Source organism: Ylistrum balloti, unplaced genomic scaffold (genome assembly GCF_031769215.1).
Source record: "Ylistrum balloti isolate Yb309-2 unplaced genomic scaffold, AGI_CSIRO_Ybal_v1 Utg370186, whole genome shotgun sequence".
Classification (NCBI taxonomy): Eukaryota; Metazoa; Mollusca; class Bivalvia; order Pectinida; family Pectinidae; genus Ylistrum; species Ylistrum balloti.
In genome coordinates this window covers 1,081,903-1,100,070 of record NW_026782169.1, presented here as the reverse complement: position 1 = coordinate 1,100,070, position 18,168 = coordinate 1,081,903, and the positions used below count along the sequence as shown (strand labels likewise).

At 33.6% G+C, this 18,168-nt stretch overlaps 2 protein-coding genes across 2 annotated transcripts; both read right to left on the bottom strand.

Annotated features, from left to right (window-relative positions):
- Positions 1 to 3,834: 3,834 nt before the first annotated feature.
- On the bottom strand, positions 3,835 to 6,951 carry LOC132551237 (uncharacterized). Its single transcript, XM_060215351.1, has 3 exons — positions 6,945 to 6,951; positions 6,069 to 6,150; positions 3,835 to 4,390 (listed from the first exon to the last, which is right to left on the bottom strand). The coding sequence occupies exons 1-3, from the start codon at positions 6,949 to 6,951 to the stop codon at positions 3,835 to 3,837; spliced, it is 645 nt and encodes a 214-aa protein (XP_060071334.1).
- Positions 6,952 to 8,002: 1,051 nt separating this feature from the next.
- Positions 8,003 to 10,146, bottom strand: LOC132551236 (GATA zinc finger domain-containing protein 14-like). Its single transcript, XM_060215350.1, has 4 exons — positions 10,113 to 10,146; positions 9,392 to 9,670; positions 8,742 to 8,904; positions 8,003 to 8,480 (listed from the first exon to the last, which is right to left on the bottom strand). The coding sequence occupies exons 1-4, from the start codon at positions 10,144 to 10,146 to the stop codon at positions 8,003 to 8,005; spliced, it is 954 nt and encodes a 317-aa protein (XP_060071333.1).
- Positions 10,147 to 18,168: the final 8,022 nt, after the last annotated feature.

Genomic DNA, 18,168 nt, shown 5'->3' with positions numbered 1-18,168 from the left:
TCTGACCTTTGCCCTTCATATACTGATATGAATGTTCTTTTCTGAGCTATAATGTATGATGTTTGAGATATCTACATCAATAATTTAATAGAAACAAGGCATATTATTTATATTTATATATACATGGGGGTGGGGGGGTTGTTGTTGTTTCAAAATTCGGTTCTGAATTCGTATACCAATGTTGCAGCCAATAGTTTATCAGACAGCCACGAATAGATAGGATTAAAGCAATAGAAAATAGATAAACACATTCCAGCTGAGCGCTCCAAGAGGAATCGAGCCCAGATATCCAGTGCGATAATCCACTGCTCTACCAACTGAGTCAAGAATCATGAGTATGTTTTTTACTCTTATACCAGCCACACTTTCTGACCCGCGTCTGTTGCATAATGATATAAGTAATAGTATATATATATAAATACACGAAACAACTTTATAGCGTTGATATTTACATCCTGAAGCAAAATTACAAACAAAACAAACTAGTTTGTTGCATGAAATTTCGCTAAAATTGCACAGGATAACAATCATTTTCTTGCTACGGACTTTTATTTTGAAGAATACTGTCAAACATTTACAAAAGACACGATTGAATTGCACTTTTTATACAAATTTACAATTATATATTACAGTAGAACTAAATAATGAATCAAAATGCAACACACAGCTATTTTGTCCTTGTAGCATTCGTCTGGGATGTTAAAGATCTTAAAGCTGATGGTCGGTTTAAGGGGGTTAGGTGTGGTGGAAGAAAGCCGTAGTTCCCGGAGAAAACCATCAACCTGTGTGCAGTACATGACAATTGTCCCAGGTGGGTCTTGAACCCGAGATCCAGAGGTGGAGGACATCAGATATAGACGGTCAGACTTCACAAGCACCCAACCACCGCTGCCCATGTTAGTGTTGAAATGATTAATAGCTGTATAACCAATATAGTGACCATTTAATATTATATTTTACTCTGGCCCGAAAAAGTCTTTAAAAATTGATATTTGTAGAAGTGCTTGGATTTCTCCTCTGTAAGACACTTACTGTAAATGATGCTATATTCGAGAGCTTCTAATTTCCAAGTCAGAATGAAATCGCGAAAAGAACAATATAAGAGAAGTGAATAATACATTTCCGAACATCCGCGATAAGCAGCTCTTAAGCTTGAAGCTTTTAAATAGTAACAAAATGAACCGAAGAAAAACCAAGGAAAAATAACTATACATTATTTCAACGTACATTAAATTATGTCATTTGTACCCAAGATATTGCGTTATATTAACGATAGTTATTTCTTTCAGAAGAACCTAATTTAGGATTAGATACAGAGCCAATAAATGATATAAATAATAATAGATTAAACTGCACTACACAACTGTTTTGGTCTCTTGGACTCGTCAGTGATGATGATGGCCTATTTTTCGAATCCAGGAAAGTGACGGAGGCAACTCCAGTGAAAATGTAGATGTACATGTGAATATTCTTCACCGTGCCACTTTCTGATTGAATACAAACATGGCATGCAGTTAACGTCAAACCTCGGGGTTAACAGTACACAGCAGTGTTTCTCCACTACCTTCTGTCTCTAAGACTGTACAAAAGACACATAAATCTCCTAATATTCAAATCATCAGATAATTTCTTAGGAATTTTAAGTATTCTTGTATATTCTGAAGTGATCCACTATCATTTATATAGAAAATGGTTTACAATATTTCTTTTGTACACCATCTTTTCAACTTTTTAACCCATACGCTGGTTGTATTGGTGCGGAAATGCTTCGTTGATTCTTGGAATTAAACAAAAATAAATAATAGATAAGCAATTAAAATCTGGAACGAACAATTGGCGTAGTATTGGTGCAATTTAACAATTAAACTAATTCATTTTATCTTACTTAACCATAAAAGTGTAAAACGCTCTCAAAAGATGTGTTACATTAGCAAAACTTTCAATAATTATCTCCCATCGGCAAAATTGTCTTTTATATTTAATATCAAACTCCGAAACAAAAAAAAAGACTGAAGTCAATTTAAGTCTTTTGTAAAACTTTGTTATCACTAGATACTATTCACCCGAACTTATCTTATTTATTTTAATTTTTTTTTCATTTTACCCACGAAAAAATGTAATATTCACTCAAACTTTCACCTCACCCCATGAACACATTTTTTCGAAACCCATATCCCACATCAGTTTACACCTGTAAATATGTATATATAAAACCACAACGAAATTCGGCATCATTCCGGTGTACACAAATTCCCCATACTATTATTAACCCAAATCAATCATGCATCTATTCCACATACACATTATCCTTAGGTATTGAATTTGGGTTCAGAATTAATCCATTATCATTTACATCGAAAGCTTCCAAAAGCTTGCAATTTTTTTCCTCACAGCACGTTTTGAACTAGTAAATCCATACGTTAGTATTAATAGTGCAAAAACGATTCGTTGCTACTTTGAATTGTGATAACAATGAACTAAATGATTGATAAGCTTTGTAATTATCCATTTTGACGAGTTAGTGGTGTTATATTGATGCAATTAAACAAGGAAACTCATCCATTTTATATCAATGATGTTATTGAAACGTCAGAGTCATGCAATGCTACTTATTATATCAGCACTTAGTTCATATTTAATTATTCTTTTCTCCTAGTGTATTTCTACCACATGACTTTTGGCATGAATGAAAATGATACAAATGAGATATTCCCATGACACAAAGGAGGTCGTGTCTGAATTACAACATTAATGAAGGCCCTTTCTAATGTTTCTTATCTCAATTAGGTTTTAAAAATGTACAGCAAACTAGGACTGTCGTCCGGGGGGTAAATACATACCCTACTCTCACACGTTATTAAAGGGGCATAGCTTTTCAAAAAAGATAGATACACTTTGGCTCAACCTGATATAGATAACACACATCTGCAAAGTATAAGTAATATAACCAGCAAATATTGAAATTAATTCAGTAGATTAGGAGTAGCCAGTGCACCATTGCGTCTACAGACGGACGGACAGATGGACAACCTCTGGGGTATGATAAACGCAAAATGAAACGACAGGAGTTCCATTATTCCTCATATGTAATGATAACGAATATAACGTTATTCTCATCTTGTCTAACCTGAATACATACGAATATGGGCAAACTGATGTTGACACCATCATTGTTTATATTCTGATATTATACAAAAGAAACAATGGCACTGACAATACATATGATCCAATATGAATGTGATAAATGAAATTTCCGAGCATCCTGAAACATACCTTCGTACAAACGAGTGAAATTAGCATGAAGATACATACTATTTTCTTATAGTGTTCATTTCGCATCACCTGAATGAGTGTGTCTGCATATTTATCAATGTAATAAAGTTATTCCATTCTGTACTGTAAAACAACCAGTGACGGTTTGGTTCTAATGTCTGTCTGTATACTTGTTTATAAATTGATGTGTTTGACTGACTTTACATAATACGGTACCATACTGTTTTAGCTATTAGAACACGAAAGGACTAAAAAGGCGATAAATCATTTTATCATAAAGTTGAACAATATAAACACACTACGTAAGACTTAGATTTCAGATTTCTTTAACAAAGAACGATCAATACTAAAACAGTTTAATACAGTCATCACGCACACTCATATCAAGCAATTAAAAATAATTTTATTGTTACCAATAAAAACAACCAACAATTAAATTAAAACAAGTGTCTCTATGACATACAAATCACAAATATCTTTTTACTTTCTCATTTTTGCGATTTCCGTATTTTTTGGTATTCTTTTATCATGGGAAGCATTTAATGATCAAATCTTAATAATTTATTTCGATACAGAAATATGTGTCGCATAACCGTTATTTACATACGAAACAGGATCTGCATCAACATCGTTGTTCGAGCTAATAAGTGTCTGATTAGAATCTTCTTCCGTTCCTTCGGGTTGAAATTCCATTCTCAGATATGTTCCGTCTTTCGACATGTCGCCAATATTGTCACTACTACAGCTACCACGCATTTCCATGTAGCCGTCCCCTAAAGATTCGGTTTTATCTGTGGGCAGATCAACAACATTTGAATATTTTAACATATCAGCCACTCTCAGTGATGCGTATGGATTGTCATCACATTTCTGTCGGTCTTGTGGGTCTCCATCACATTGATGATTGGTTTTAGGTGAGTTGTCATAATCTGATGTAAACGTTGACAGTGAACACGGTCCTAGCGAATCGTAAGGATTCGGTTCGGTGACAGTTGTCCTTGGAAACAATTCATTACTTCCTTCATTTGTGTCACCCGTCCAAGGTCTATTGTTTAGATGGTTATAAATCCTGTTGTCAAACTGGGCTGAACCATCGAGTCTTTCTTTGGACTTCCAACTGAAACAAGCAATATGTCAAACTCTTACCAATATACCTTGTTACATGTACAAGGTAAATTCAAAACTTCGAAATAAAACGTATGTTTCTATGTTTTCATTGCAATCGGACCAGAAAAAAGTTCGAATTAGCGAGAAATTCGACATGTTAAAGTTCGAAATAAGTATGGTAAAATTACTATAATTATATAGTAAAAAAATTCGGGACTTTTTAAAAGGTTCGAAATAGCGAGAAATTCGAAATATTGAAGTTCGAAATACCGAAGTTTGACTGTAATTGGAAACCGGGAATACGAGAAGGCCACAGGCGTTTTTTCTCTAAACGTATTCGTATCTGATCTGTTGTATCTGTCGCGTGAAAATATTATTTATTCGCATCGTATTTAAATGTTAAGATTATAATTTTCATGGACTAACCATACTATCTATATACTTATAATATATCCATTTACAAACTATAACAAATATAAATTCACAAAAGAAAGTAACGGAAATATGTATGTAGATCTCATGCTTTCATTATTATAACATATAGCATGGCTTTAAAGTAATGTACACGATATTATCAATGACCCGAATATGAATTATATGCAGATTTCTTTAACCTTGCATCATAATTAGTTGTATTCTTGAGGACAATAATATGATTGAAAGTTGAAAATGATTGCTTGCTTTACTAGTGATATCTTAACATTGTATACACTAATATTTTAAAATTACTAGTAGGCTACAGCTAAAAACATTTACATGTACTTCATTCAAAGTATCTGGTGCTGAAGGAAATCTATATTTTCTACTTACATAAACGTCATCGTTTATGCATGAAAGCCAATTTCCGTCGTCAAACTGAAAACTTATTATAATGATACTTTATAGGAGGCCTGGTCTACGGTTCAGGCCTGATAGAGTAAGACCTGTCGAACTTCAAGTTATCGGCTACCTTTGGTACAAAGAACAACACAAAAATACCAACATGCCAACAGAATAACAATCCAAACTCAATAAAGATAGGGCAAGATAAAAAGGAAGAATTACACGGATACTCCTAAAAAGTACAAGTAGAATAAGACCAGGTGATCCGCAAAAGTAAGCACCTTCTGCTTCATCGACAACACCAGCCATGTCAATCCTAGTAAGTAATGTCATGTTCTTAAATAAGAATAAGATATATAACAACGGAATCAATTAGCAAACTACGTAGCGTCAAACACGCCCACCATACCTCAATGAGATCAGTATGACAACCGCGAAACTTATAGATTTCAATGTAATTGATGCGAGTTTCAGGCATTTATTACGTATTCATTCAGTAACGTTTGTGGAGTAGAAAGAGCAGGTAAATTTCATTACATTTAATTATATATATTTTTTGAAATAAGACAACGACTCATCTGATCAAGATATTCCGTTTTTAGCAGCAGTTATGCCTCGAATTTTATCCTTCCGTCGAAGGAACACTCAATAACATAAAGAAAGAAATCAGATGAATTATAAATGGGGATATGCATGAAAAATATACCTCCTCCTGTAACCACCATTAGAGATGCAATATGAATTAATCACTTCCAGGTGAAAGGTAAAAATATTTTACATACGCATTCCAGTGATTACAAAGAATTGACTCAAAATAAAAGTATAAACATCATGGTATTTTATTACTTTTAATGTCTTGCTCTTACCTTCTCTTAACGATGATGACGATGACAACGATTATCAAGATGAAAACTAAAGTTAATGCCACTACAAGGCCGATTGTTAAGCCTGCAATAAATAAATAGATCAAAAGAATAAAAATAATAACATTATTCATAAAAGAAATCTGCTGTGTTTTGTTTTGGATAATCGGTCAGATTCGCTCTCGAATGTATAAACTTACTTAAAAATGTACATATATATTCTTATAGTTTGATTTATGAACTATCGTTTGATACTGTATAATCATATATGTATTTTTGTTTGGCTCAATTTTCATGGTTTTACAACAATTTGCATTTTCGTCAGCACTATATTTCCTGGGTAATCTTACTAGGCCCACTAATACAAAAATCGATGGATATCTTTAGGTGTACTTCATTTCACGGGAAAGTAAATTTGTGGATAAAGAGCATTTACGAATTCAACGAAAATAAAGGCCCACGAAAATTAATGATCTTAAGTTGTATAAAGTAAAACATACTACGTACTAATATTCATCACTCGTTAAAAATTTGAAAATTTCTGTATGGCGAGTGGTTCATTTTGATTCTCGTTGCTTCAAATATCACATTTATGTTGACTAGTTGCTCGTAGTTCGATCATACGTGTAAATATCAACAAGGAAGTAAAAAGGTGTCTCTCTATAGAATGTTCAGCATAGAAGGCTAGATTCAAAAGATTGCTAGTGAATTTTTAAAAAATGGCTAATTAGAAAGATCATGAAAGAAATATCAACTACAATTGACATTGTCCAGTGAATTTGGGTACTATTACTTTGTAGAAAATGTCAGCAGTTGGATTTGACAATTACTATACACGATATAAGATGAAGCTTCTGATTTAATATATATTGGAGTTACCTCCCATTGCGTCGCCCTGTCAACAAGAACTAGACCAGCGATGAACTTGATCTCATTTACATGTTTATTCAAATAAACGACCTTGACCTCTTTATTACAATTTGATTGATTTAATGTCATACCAATGAACCACAATATGCGAACTAAGGGTTACACACGTAGTCTTGACAGTGTGAATCCATCACGAGTTACATCCCCTTTTAATAAGATGAGTTACAACAGTAATTTTGTTATCTGATATATTAAGAATGATACTCGTTAACACATTGATATTCAGCATTAATGTATAATCGAAAATGGAATGATTTTAGAAAGACATACCTTGTGATAGTGTAGCTTGTCCGATTTGTTGGCCTAAAATACAAAAAAAAATAGTTTCTGTCTTTTTCAAAATATCCAACATAATTAGTAAAATCAGAAATACCAACAGTTTAGATGTTAGACATCGACATCACAGCTGTAATAATATTAAATAACCAAATAATATGCAATAATCACATATTTCACTGATATGGCTCAAGAACTAGAATTCTGTTCTTATGTATCACTATTTCAGTAATATTTTTTGTCACATTTTTGAGCAAGCACTTAAGATGCTGTTCATACTATGCAAGTACATAGGAATATTCCAGGTATTGATATAGCTAATTATCCCGATAGGTCTGCTGAAAAATATTCAGTGACAAAATGACTCATATCGCCTTGGCCTGGTTATACAACTAGCAAAGGCTAGGAAGATTTTAGAAAATTAAAAAGTATATAAAAAACAAATAGCAGTAAAGACGTAACAATTAAAGTCAAAAAATAAGATCGGGGTAATTTTGGTAAAAAGTGCGAAATAATTTCCCTTTATTTAAAAAAAAAGCGGACGAGCAAATACACAAAAATTATCATATATATGGCATGAATATATCATGAATAGATAATCATCAAATAAATATTGATTCTATATCCGGAAGTTTTTTAATTTCATCTACATATTATATTGCTGTTGTGTCAGCGTCATATGGTTTATATGTTATTGTAGATATGATTTTGATATCAGCAAATTACCTGTTTCACCTGTTGTTGTCATCGTCGACGTTGTTGTTGTCGTTGGTGTTGTTGTACTCGGTGTTGTCGTCGTTGTAGAAGTAGTTGGCGTCGTTGTCGTTCTTGTTGTTGTTGTTGTGGTAGGCGGTGTTGTTGTAGTCGTTGGTGTTGTCGTCGTTGTAGTAGTAGTTGGTGTTGTCGTCGTTGTCGTCGTTGGTGTTGTCGTTGTAGTCGTAGTTGGTGTTGTTGTTGTCGTTGTCGTCGTTGTAGTTGGTGTTGTTGTTGTCGTCGTTGGTGTTGTCGTGGTCGTCGTTGGTGTTGTCGTGGTCGTCGTTGGTGTTGTCGTTGTAGTAGTAGTTGGTGTTGTTGTAGTGGTGGTTGGTGTTGTCGTCGTTGTCGGAGTTGTAGTAGTGGTCGTTGGTGTTGTTGTAGTGGTGGTTGGTGTTGTCGTTGTCGTTGTTGGTGGTAGATAAGTCGTTGTTGATGTCGTTGTTGATCCCATAGCTGTCGAAATATTAAAAAAAACATAAAGAATATATATATATATATATTCTGCTACTGACAAATACAAAATATGCCTATAAGCTATCTTATACCACTCTTTTGCTTTGAGGCAAATTCACAGAAATATTTCAACAACTTAACTGATGAAATAATCTTTAAAAAGATGTTAAAAGTAAATCGTTACGTAAATAAACCCTCCTGACAAGGATTTCTCTATAGAATTTGATATGAATAAATTATTTTATCTCCTACTTACCGTACTGGCAGATGTACTGATATTTCACTTGAGCACTATTGCAATGGTCTTCCCGCCATTCCCCATCAGAAGTCCGAACATAAGCACAGTCCTCTGGACATAATTCGTTAGTGCCAAAACAATATACTGGATAACCAATGTCCCAGTTGTCGTAATTCCAACCTTCACCTTTGAAATAAAGCACATAAAATTATTATTCCAGTTGACCAAGGCGCAGAGAAAATAGAGTTCTTATCCAACTTATATCATTACTGACTATAATATAAATGAAAACATTTGTATTTATAAGTACATATTTGATTTCGCGTTAACGAAACTTCCCTGTAAACTCAATACCAATATGTTATTAAAGATGACTGAAGATTGAATGCACTTATTAGGAATATGTTTTAACATCAAAGCTTAAGTTTATTCTTATATTCCTCTATTTTGTCTTATATCATTATGTTATAAAAGATTTTTTTTTCAATATGGCAATTTATGAAGATTGAATGCACTTATTTTGCACGTTTAAACCTTACTATCTTTTCTATCCAGCACCAATAAAGTATAGAAAAAGTTAATACATTTTTCAAAATAACTGATAAATAAATCATTATTTTTAATGCTTAAAATCTAATGATTATAAAGTAGAAAACATTTTCCGGTGAAGTACCTGTCACCCATTTCCAAACTTGCTCAGCGTCCCTGTCAGTGAAACCTATCCACACCTGATAAGTGGTACTAGAAAAGGCAACAGTTGACATGATGAAATCATTTGTAGCCTGATCCAAAATTACAACAAGATGGCCGCCATTGCTGGAGGAACAAACTGCATTAGCTGTATCCCACGTGACTGCCGAATCCACATACCGGTAACACTGACCATTATATGTGTACATGGTACCAGACAAACCAGACGGACATCGATAGAGCTCGGACGAGTGGACTGGGACTGTAAGGGAAAAAACAGAAACATTACACAATAGGTTTTGTGCATGTGTTTCTCTTAATATTTATATTAACAAAACGATTACATGAAACAGATTTGTTTTCTATATTCAATGAGGCTCAAGAAAGAAGTCGATACAGGCAAGTTCAAAAGCAGAAAACCTAGAAGGGGAAACCAGATATAGATAAATACCTGTACATGTACAATTGTTTATCCTAAATATCATAATACAGATAATTAGCATTCAAAGTTTAAAATGGGAGATAATTTAAATAACTTGTATAACATATGGCGATGCATACTTTAACATTTCGTTATCATATGCTGTAAAACCTGGAGTTCAATTTTCTTACCTATTTTTCGATAAAAACTGCTTCGTGGATAATCTATTTTGGTGCATAAGTATAGCTCAGTAAATCTACTTATGCTAATTTTAATAGCTCACAAACATTCATGGTTTGTGTATCCTCGACATCCATGGCAATAAAGCTATGACTACGAAGATAAGTTTGTATACAGTATGCGGTGGATGTCTCGTTGGTAATAAAAAAAAGCAATATCATTGTATTAGAGGTCATTGGTAATAGAATCATCAGCAGAAACTAGGTCACGGAGTCACTCACCTGATTGTTATTCTGTGCTTTACATGAAAACTAGCATCGTGTGAATAGTTAATAAGTACCCGGCATATTGTGTCGGTTTTCATGATTTGTGTACGTAAATGGTCAGTATATGTTATCATTAAGTATCAGGAAATAAACTGTTGAAAGGGTTTAAGTAAAATTATGTTAAGAAAACAAAACATACAACAAAATGACTTGGGTACAGATAGCTGGTACACAATGGGTATATGGCAGAACCTGGTGGTAAAGTGTTTCTCCCATTTAGAAAGGTAATGAATTTTGAGACGAACATCAGGAATGTTATATCACATGAGCAATAGAGCATTCATTTGTAAATGTACAGGTCTGTGTATTCTCTAGATAGAGTTGAAGAACTAGTACTGTGAAGTTATATTCAGTTATAAGTGTATCTTCAAAATTAAATCATTTTCATTACATTAAGCTTTATCGCCCGTCTATGTACACGTGAATAATGATACTTCCCTGTAATATACAGGCCACTTGCAGTAAAGACTGGACAACAAATCACAGTAATGATTTTATCAAAATTAGCTTCATCATACATAAACTTACTCAATATGTTTAATTCTTTAAAATTTGTAATTCTGAAAATCTGAACTGATGTATATTTTTCCAAAAGTATGACGTTTAATAGTTTACACTCCAATATCTTGATAAGTTGGACACAAGAAATGATATGAAAATTGTCACATATACGTTCATTTCTGTCTATTACTAACAGTTCAGGGACTTTTTCCAATATAAATTTCTCACACGTAAAAGTACTGCCCATTCAACCGTAACACCGTGTCTGACCTAAATCTGTAGACTACAACACACCATAAAATCGTGACTTTCAACGAGATTTGAATGGTGCAATGTAAAATGCAAATTGTTGATATTTCTTGTTTGATCAAAGTGATGTAATCGTTTAGCATACAACAGTTGAAAGGGAAATGTGTTCTTGCCTTAGATTCAGACACAATTACTGTTTCATCATAATGTATGATATATGTAATCTGTCTTTAAATATGACTATGTACATTATGTATATGAAATATAACACCAGACATCCACATCTCAGTCATAAAATACTAGAACATGTGGCTGTATAACAATAAGGACATAGCTTTATGTCAATGACGATGTAAGATAATACTGTAAATAGCCAATAAACAGATTAAATCGTCTGATTTTATGGATGGTTTCCACACGTATCCTCCCATACTATCAGGAATATGTTATCTCCTAACCTGGATTTTATTCATAAGATACCATAAGAGACAATTACAAATAATCATTTTTTTAATAATCCCTTCACCATGACTATCAATAGTTTACTTCAAAATTGTCCATTGAAGACATGTATCACTGACGAGCCCTAGAAGAACGAAACAGTTGTAAGATGTACTTTTTCTTATTATTTAAGAAATGTTATCACTTGTCTTTTGTGCAATTTTTTTAAAATTCAAAATTAGGATTTCTTCTAAAGTTTATCATCAATTATCAAAATAATGCTGTCCTTTATGAAACAAAACTCAATTATACACATGATGTACAAAAGAAAATTAAAATCCACAAAATCTAAGAAATAGACAAAATTTAATCATAACTAGATATTAGTAATGTTGATTTTAAAGTAAAGACATTTTTATATGACGTATCCCAGATTATTCTGAAACTAATCAATAAGACATTGGATGTAAACAAAACGATTTTTAAACTGTCCAAGAAATTATTCTCATAATGTCTATCTCTTCATCCCTTGCCTTTTGTATGTAAGATATATTCTTCCTGGTACAATGATATACCTTAGAGGTGGGCGAATTAGAGAATCAGGATGTAGATATGTGTTAAAGATTTACGTGGACAATTTGAATATGGGAAGTAGCTGTGATGTGTATGTGGAATGCGTCAGGTAGATATCATAATCTATTTATATCAATGTGCAATATGTTGCTGTACATGATGAAAATTTCCATGTGATATTCATGTCGTTTTTCCTGCTTAATTCGTATGACTTCCAAACCCGTTTTACTAAATAAAAATTTACATACCTGTATATGTTCATTATTTTTGTCATGTTGTTGAATTAAATTGCGGAGGAGGGGACTTTTATAAAGTGTTATAATTTATGTCCAATCCTCTTACTTGGTGAAGAAGCAGGACAATGTTTAAAGTATCGGGAAATTATGACACTTACAACCCCCAAATCAGGATCGTATTTTTTGTTCTACGTTACAATGCTTTCCTGTCCTACACATGACAACAAATCCCCTTGTATTTCTAAATTTCCCTTTTAGTACAAATGTCAGAATTTTATACAATACTTTTTTCAAAGACACTCATTATTAGACATCGGACCATAAATTTTTAGAATCTAGCATGCAATGTGGGGAAATCGAAATGGACCGAAATTGATGTCATAAACATACATTATAATGTATACTCGCACACACCATTCAGTTAACTTCATATATTTTCAATGTAGCATTGAAGTTAAGTACAAATTGTTATTATTATCATTATCATTATTATTATTATTATTATTATTATTATTATTATTATTATTACAGTCTTAACGGCCCGTCAACACATAAAAGGTGATTAGGGTCATCAACCGGTAAAACACACAGCGATCAAAAAAGGACATAACATCACACAAACTAAAAGGTTATAGATAAATGCTAAAAAATTAAAAGGTTATATTATCACAAAAGATTAAAATTGTAAGTCATAGTCTATAATACAGACCGACATCTTTCAGATAATGTATTAATTTATAGACATAATGTCAATGCATTCCAATAAAAGATGTTTAACGGTGAATGGCTCATCACATCCTATGCACCGAGGATTATCTTCGCCTTTTAACATATACGAATGCGTAAGGTATGTATTGCAAAAGTGTATAAATTTAACCAGAAATTTCCATCAACAGGTAGATTTTTTAATCGTCTGAGTATGAAAGATTTTACATCGTCAGAAAAACAAGATTATCTAGTATATTATACATCAACAGGTAGTGGTACCAGGTATTTTAGAAAAATAGGAATTTAACGTCGTATATACAAATCTATATTTAGATACAACAATGTACTTTATATAACAATTATGATAGAACGTATATTTATGTCGAAATAGAACGAGTATGACAAGTCTAGTCACGCGTCCATTGTGCATGTAAAGTATATGGCTTAAACGTTTAAAGCTTATAAATGGGCGTAACCTGGCGATGAAGTGATGAGAACACTTGTCGATGTTAAAGGGGCTAATATGATTTCAGTTAAATCATTGTCATTGAAATGCTAGTCTATACATTATACTGATTTGTCTGTCTTTCGTCCTCGGTTTTCATAGTGAGCTATAATATTGATTAATAAAGAGGTTTATGGTTTTGGAGTGGGGGTGGGGATGGGGTTTAGTGGGTGGGGGGAGGGGGCATGAAATTAGCTGATTTCAAGTTTTATCAAACACACTGATAAACACACATTGTTTCGGTTGTACTTGAGACAACATTCTTGTCTATACTACTAGCTATCCTGAGTGATGTTTTCATAGACAAATATCTACACATGTTATCAATACATCTAGGTAATCGTTCAGTTTGATTAAAAATCAATTTGAAACAAACATTTTATATATTTATAATATTTGACAATTCATTTTAATTCAGTTTCTGCATATAGGCTGATCAGAATGGCCTGAAGCGTTTAAAAGCCCCGCCCCCTTTCGATTCCTATCTTATTTACAGAGGAAATAATGTTTATTTATCAGATAGAAGTTATATAATAGATGGAATAGTTAAGTAGTGTTTGATGTATAACGTGTCCGACACGATGAAAAGACAATCAAATAGATATACCAGTAATTGATCTTCCCAAAGGAAAATTTAGACCCACTCCAAACTTATTATACATGTATTTAAGTACTTTTTAGGCTTAATGTACTCAGTACATACAGCCTATTGCGACGGCCTTTCAGACAAAATTTACCGATCCTGGCCTTCTCATTGGCTGAAATATCGAAAAGAGTTAGAGCCCTCTAGCGGCAATTAACCTAGTCTGCAAAATACAATGAAAACTCTATCTCTAGTCTGGGTTTCAAATTGGATTTCTAATATACACTAGGATAAGCGAATATGTATGTAGTATTTTACGTAAAGATATTTACATATTTACAAGCGCCTTCGACAAGGGCGCGATGTTTTTTCTAGGTAAAGAAATTATAAAGCACTGCTGACATCTTCAAGTGAAACATATTGCACCTAGCATTTACAAAGATTGTTCAAAAGACATGCAATGGAGGCTGTTAATACTAATTTGGCAATAGATACAGTACAAATTATGATTTAAACTTTTTTTTTGTTCATATAGGATTTCTTAGTGATGCTAGGGACCTAAAGTTTGATACCAGGAAGTGACTGAAAAACACATGACCGAAAAGAATATCAAAATACAAATGGGAGAGTGCACCTGCCACATCATCCAATACATTTTATCATTTTCGTACATGTTTCAAAGGTACCAATATCCATTGTCACGAACATCAAGTGATGACATAACGCACTTGAATTTACCTAGATTTAAAATTCGGTTACCTTGATGAAGCGAAAAATGTTTACTCTCTAGAACACCTGGTCCTAGTCTACTTGTATTTAAACTGTCAAGCTTCACATAAATTTCTTTTGTTTTGTTCACAATTCGTCTCCTTGTCATTTAATATTTTGTTTACATGTCTACGTAAACGGTACTTTTTTAAGTAACATGAAGAACACAAAACAGTAAACATCTTAGCAGATTATTTGATGTCAGCAATACAATACTTATCTTATACAATTAAATTGACTTTGTGCAGTTTTCTTTTGAAAAAATGCATCTATTCTTCATTTTACACTGAAATTCAAACCTTCATTTCATCTTGATCTTATATTACCAACACCAATTAGGGCAGTATGATTACGTTGGAGTCCGATGGAGAAAACCCAGTAACGAACAGTCAAAATATGGAACGGATTTTTTTTCAAGTAAAAAAAAAACATGTATATGAAAAAGTAGTAAAAGATGGAGGAAGGGTTTTTTTTGTTTCAAATTTCTTTTCAAATCAATATTTCTCGGGGGAGAGGGATGGGGGATCGTCGTGGGGCGTGTTGGGTTGGGGGGATGGTAGAAGGTGGGTGTGTGAGGGGGGGGGGGGGGTTGAGTGAGGAGGGGTGGAGGAGGGGAGGGGATCTCGTCGTGGGCGAGTATGATGGTCATGGCCAGTACAGTATTGAAATAACAGATAATTTCACCTTTATTCACCCTCATAAATCTACATATATAAGCGTTCTATCTAAAACAATCACACAAATTACAGTGGTGGTCGACTGTTGACCCCATCGTTACGGAAGTAGTTCAAGGGTATCTGAATAAAGTGAAATTCTGTCAGGACTGTTTATTCTTGGGGACAAGAAATAATATGCTGGTACGATAATTGTGTTTCTTCCTTGGGGCACGGTGTCAGGATATCACAAAGAAGACTGGGATATACAATGGCCAATAGGTTACTTTGAGAGAGACATTTGAATGAATCAACATGAGCGATCATGCTTCGGTTGGCGTGCCTGGGTGAACCACTGACTTAAACAGTGTCACTGATGCATAAAAAGTCCTTGGATGAACAGATCTATAAATATCGCTGACTGATCCAAATTGTAACAATAATATTTACAACGAGATTTTAATTCTGTTACATGTTACAGACATGATAATCCTTCTTTCACAATGGATTTGCCCTTAAACAATGCATGGCGAGACTTAGAAAAGTACCCCGGAGGCGTGAGAGCAATGAACGCCGCGGGTACGCCACAGTATTACCTACAGGACCAGACGGCGACCTCTCCTGACACTCACAATGAATATTGTCGATCTTATACATGGAGGTATCGTTTGTACAATTTCATTAAAAAGGAGACAATCAAAATACAACGCCAAGTACCCAAAGAAAAATCAATGTTTCACAATATATTTTCATGTATGAAATTAAACTAATTTTAGAGCGATGAACTTCACATTATGTGGTGTCGTTAGCTTGAAGAACTTACCTGTGTATGTAAGTAACAACAAGACGTAAACAAACTTTGTCATCGTCCTGCTAGTGAACTGACCATCAACGAGAAGGGTTCTCCAGATCATCTTAAGACCGCTTCCAACATACAGTGTACGAAACAAGACGTCACCTGGGCCCCTGGTAATCCGTCATGCATGTAGTCTGTGTTGACACCAAAATAAAGTGTTATTTTTCGGCGATGTGTTTGTAAATATAATTGAAGTCACGTGGTTTAAATACCCAAGTGGGTTCACACTTACAGTGTACAATATACGATACATACGAGTTGTTTCCATTTGTACATACACAAGGATGCCCTTAACATATTCATATAATTAGTCTTATCTTTTATTTGTTTTTAACAGTTTGGTGCAATAATTTTGTTCCGATTTATATCTATTACTATCGTCGACTCGGAAGGTAGCGCGTGAGGGGGTTTACGGTTGGGTGATACAGTAGTAACCAGGGAAAACCCACATGGTTAGTCATACTGAACGGATCACATTTTATCAAAATTAGACAGGTGATTTCCGAGGGAAAAACTTGTCAAAATTGAAAATACACAGTGTGACATGTTTAAGATGTCATGACCAGACCCTCAAAGGTCATAGATGGTCAGCAATTTGACAAGTATGAATAATGATTTCCTTCAGGTGGTAAACATTGTTGTCAAGGCACTGAAAGGTTTATCAATGGAACATCATCTTATTACAGATATTTGATAGAAAAATAGCCCAGTTGTATACTATATGTTGTACAAGTCACTGTGACCTACATTATCAAATTTTTTTGTTTTCTTTCCTTTTTTTCAACTGAATTCTTCAGGTCTGATACCTATTTATCAGGAAAAAACACAACTTCCCATTCAATATTAATCTGGTAAGAATTTTTAAAATGAAATTTTTTATTTAAAATTTGACCCTCAAATTGTCTGCGAGCTCACATTTTTAATAGGATATTATCTGCATGTAATCTTGAAATATCTTTCTGCAATAAGTATCCTATCACTGACTAGCACAGCTTGGGAACTCTACTCCACGTCATTGGTGATTTCTACTTTCACTTTTCTTTCACTTTGAACAATCAAATAAAGCAATGCACTTTCAATATACCGGTGGAGTACTGCATGTAGTTGTTTCCAAAAGCCATTCAACGATACAATTTACTGACCACTGGCTTTATTTAAAACTTGCTTTATAGAACTAAATGGGGATTTCCGCATTTGTGTATTTGATTGTTTTGTTAATAAACCCTAAATGTTATTTATTTATTTATTTGATTTAACAAAATACATGCAATAAGTTATTGAACATTGTGATTTATGCTTATAGCTATATCCATACTTATGTCGCGTGATGCAAATTAGTTTTGGCATGAATAGAAAAGTTGCAAAATGGACTCTTTAAAAGTCACACAAGTCAACAGCACCTTTTGATATAAATTTAAAATTCCATATATTACAGCAAAATAATGAGTCAATTTGCATGATACAACTATTTCGTCCTTCTATGACTTGTCGGTGACGCTAATCCTAGGTTATTGAAACCTCGGAGGCGACTAACGGGAAAACCCTAAAATTGGTCGAAAGAAATGTCAATAACCGGAAGGAGAAAAGCTTTGAAAAGAAAGGTCAAGTTTTGTTATAAAAGAGTTTATGTGAAAATTGTCTCACCAACCGATCACCGGTCAATGTTATTCATTTAGGTTAAAGGTCACTAAGGTTCTGGACTACCGTTTTCGTCCCCGCCATTGTATGTGGGCATATAGTACAAGCGTTACCATGACGAT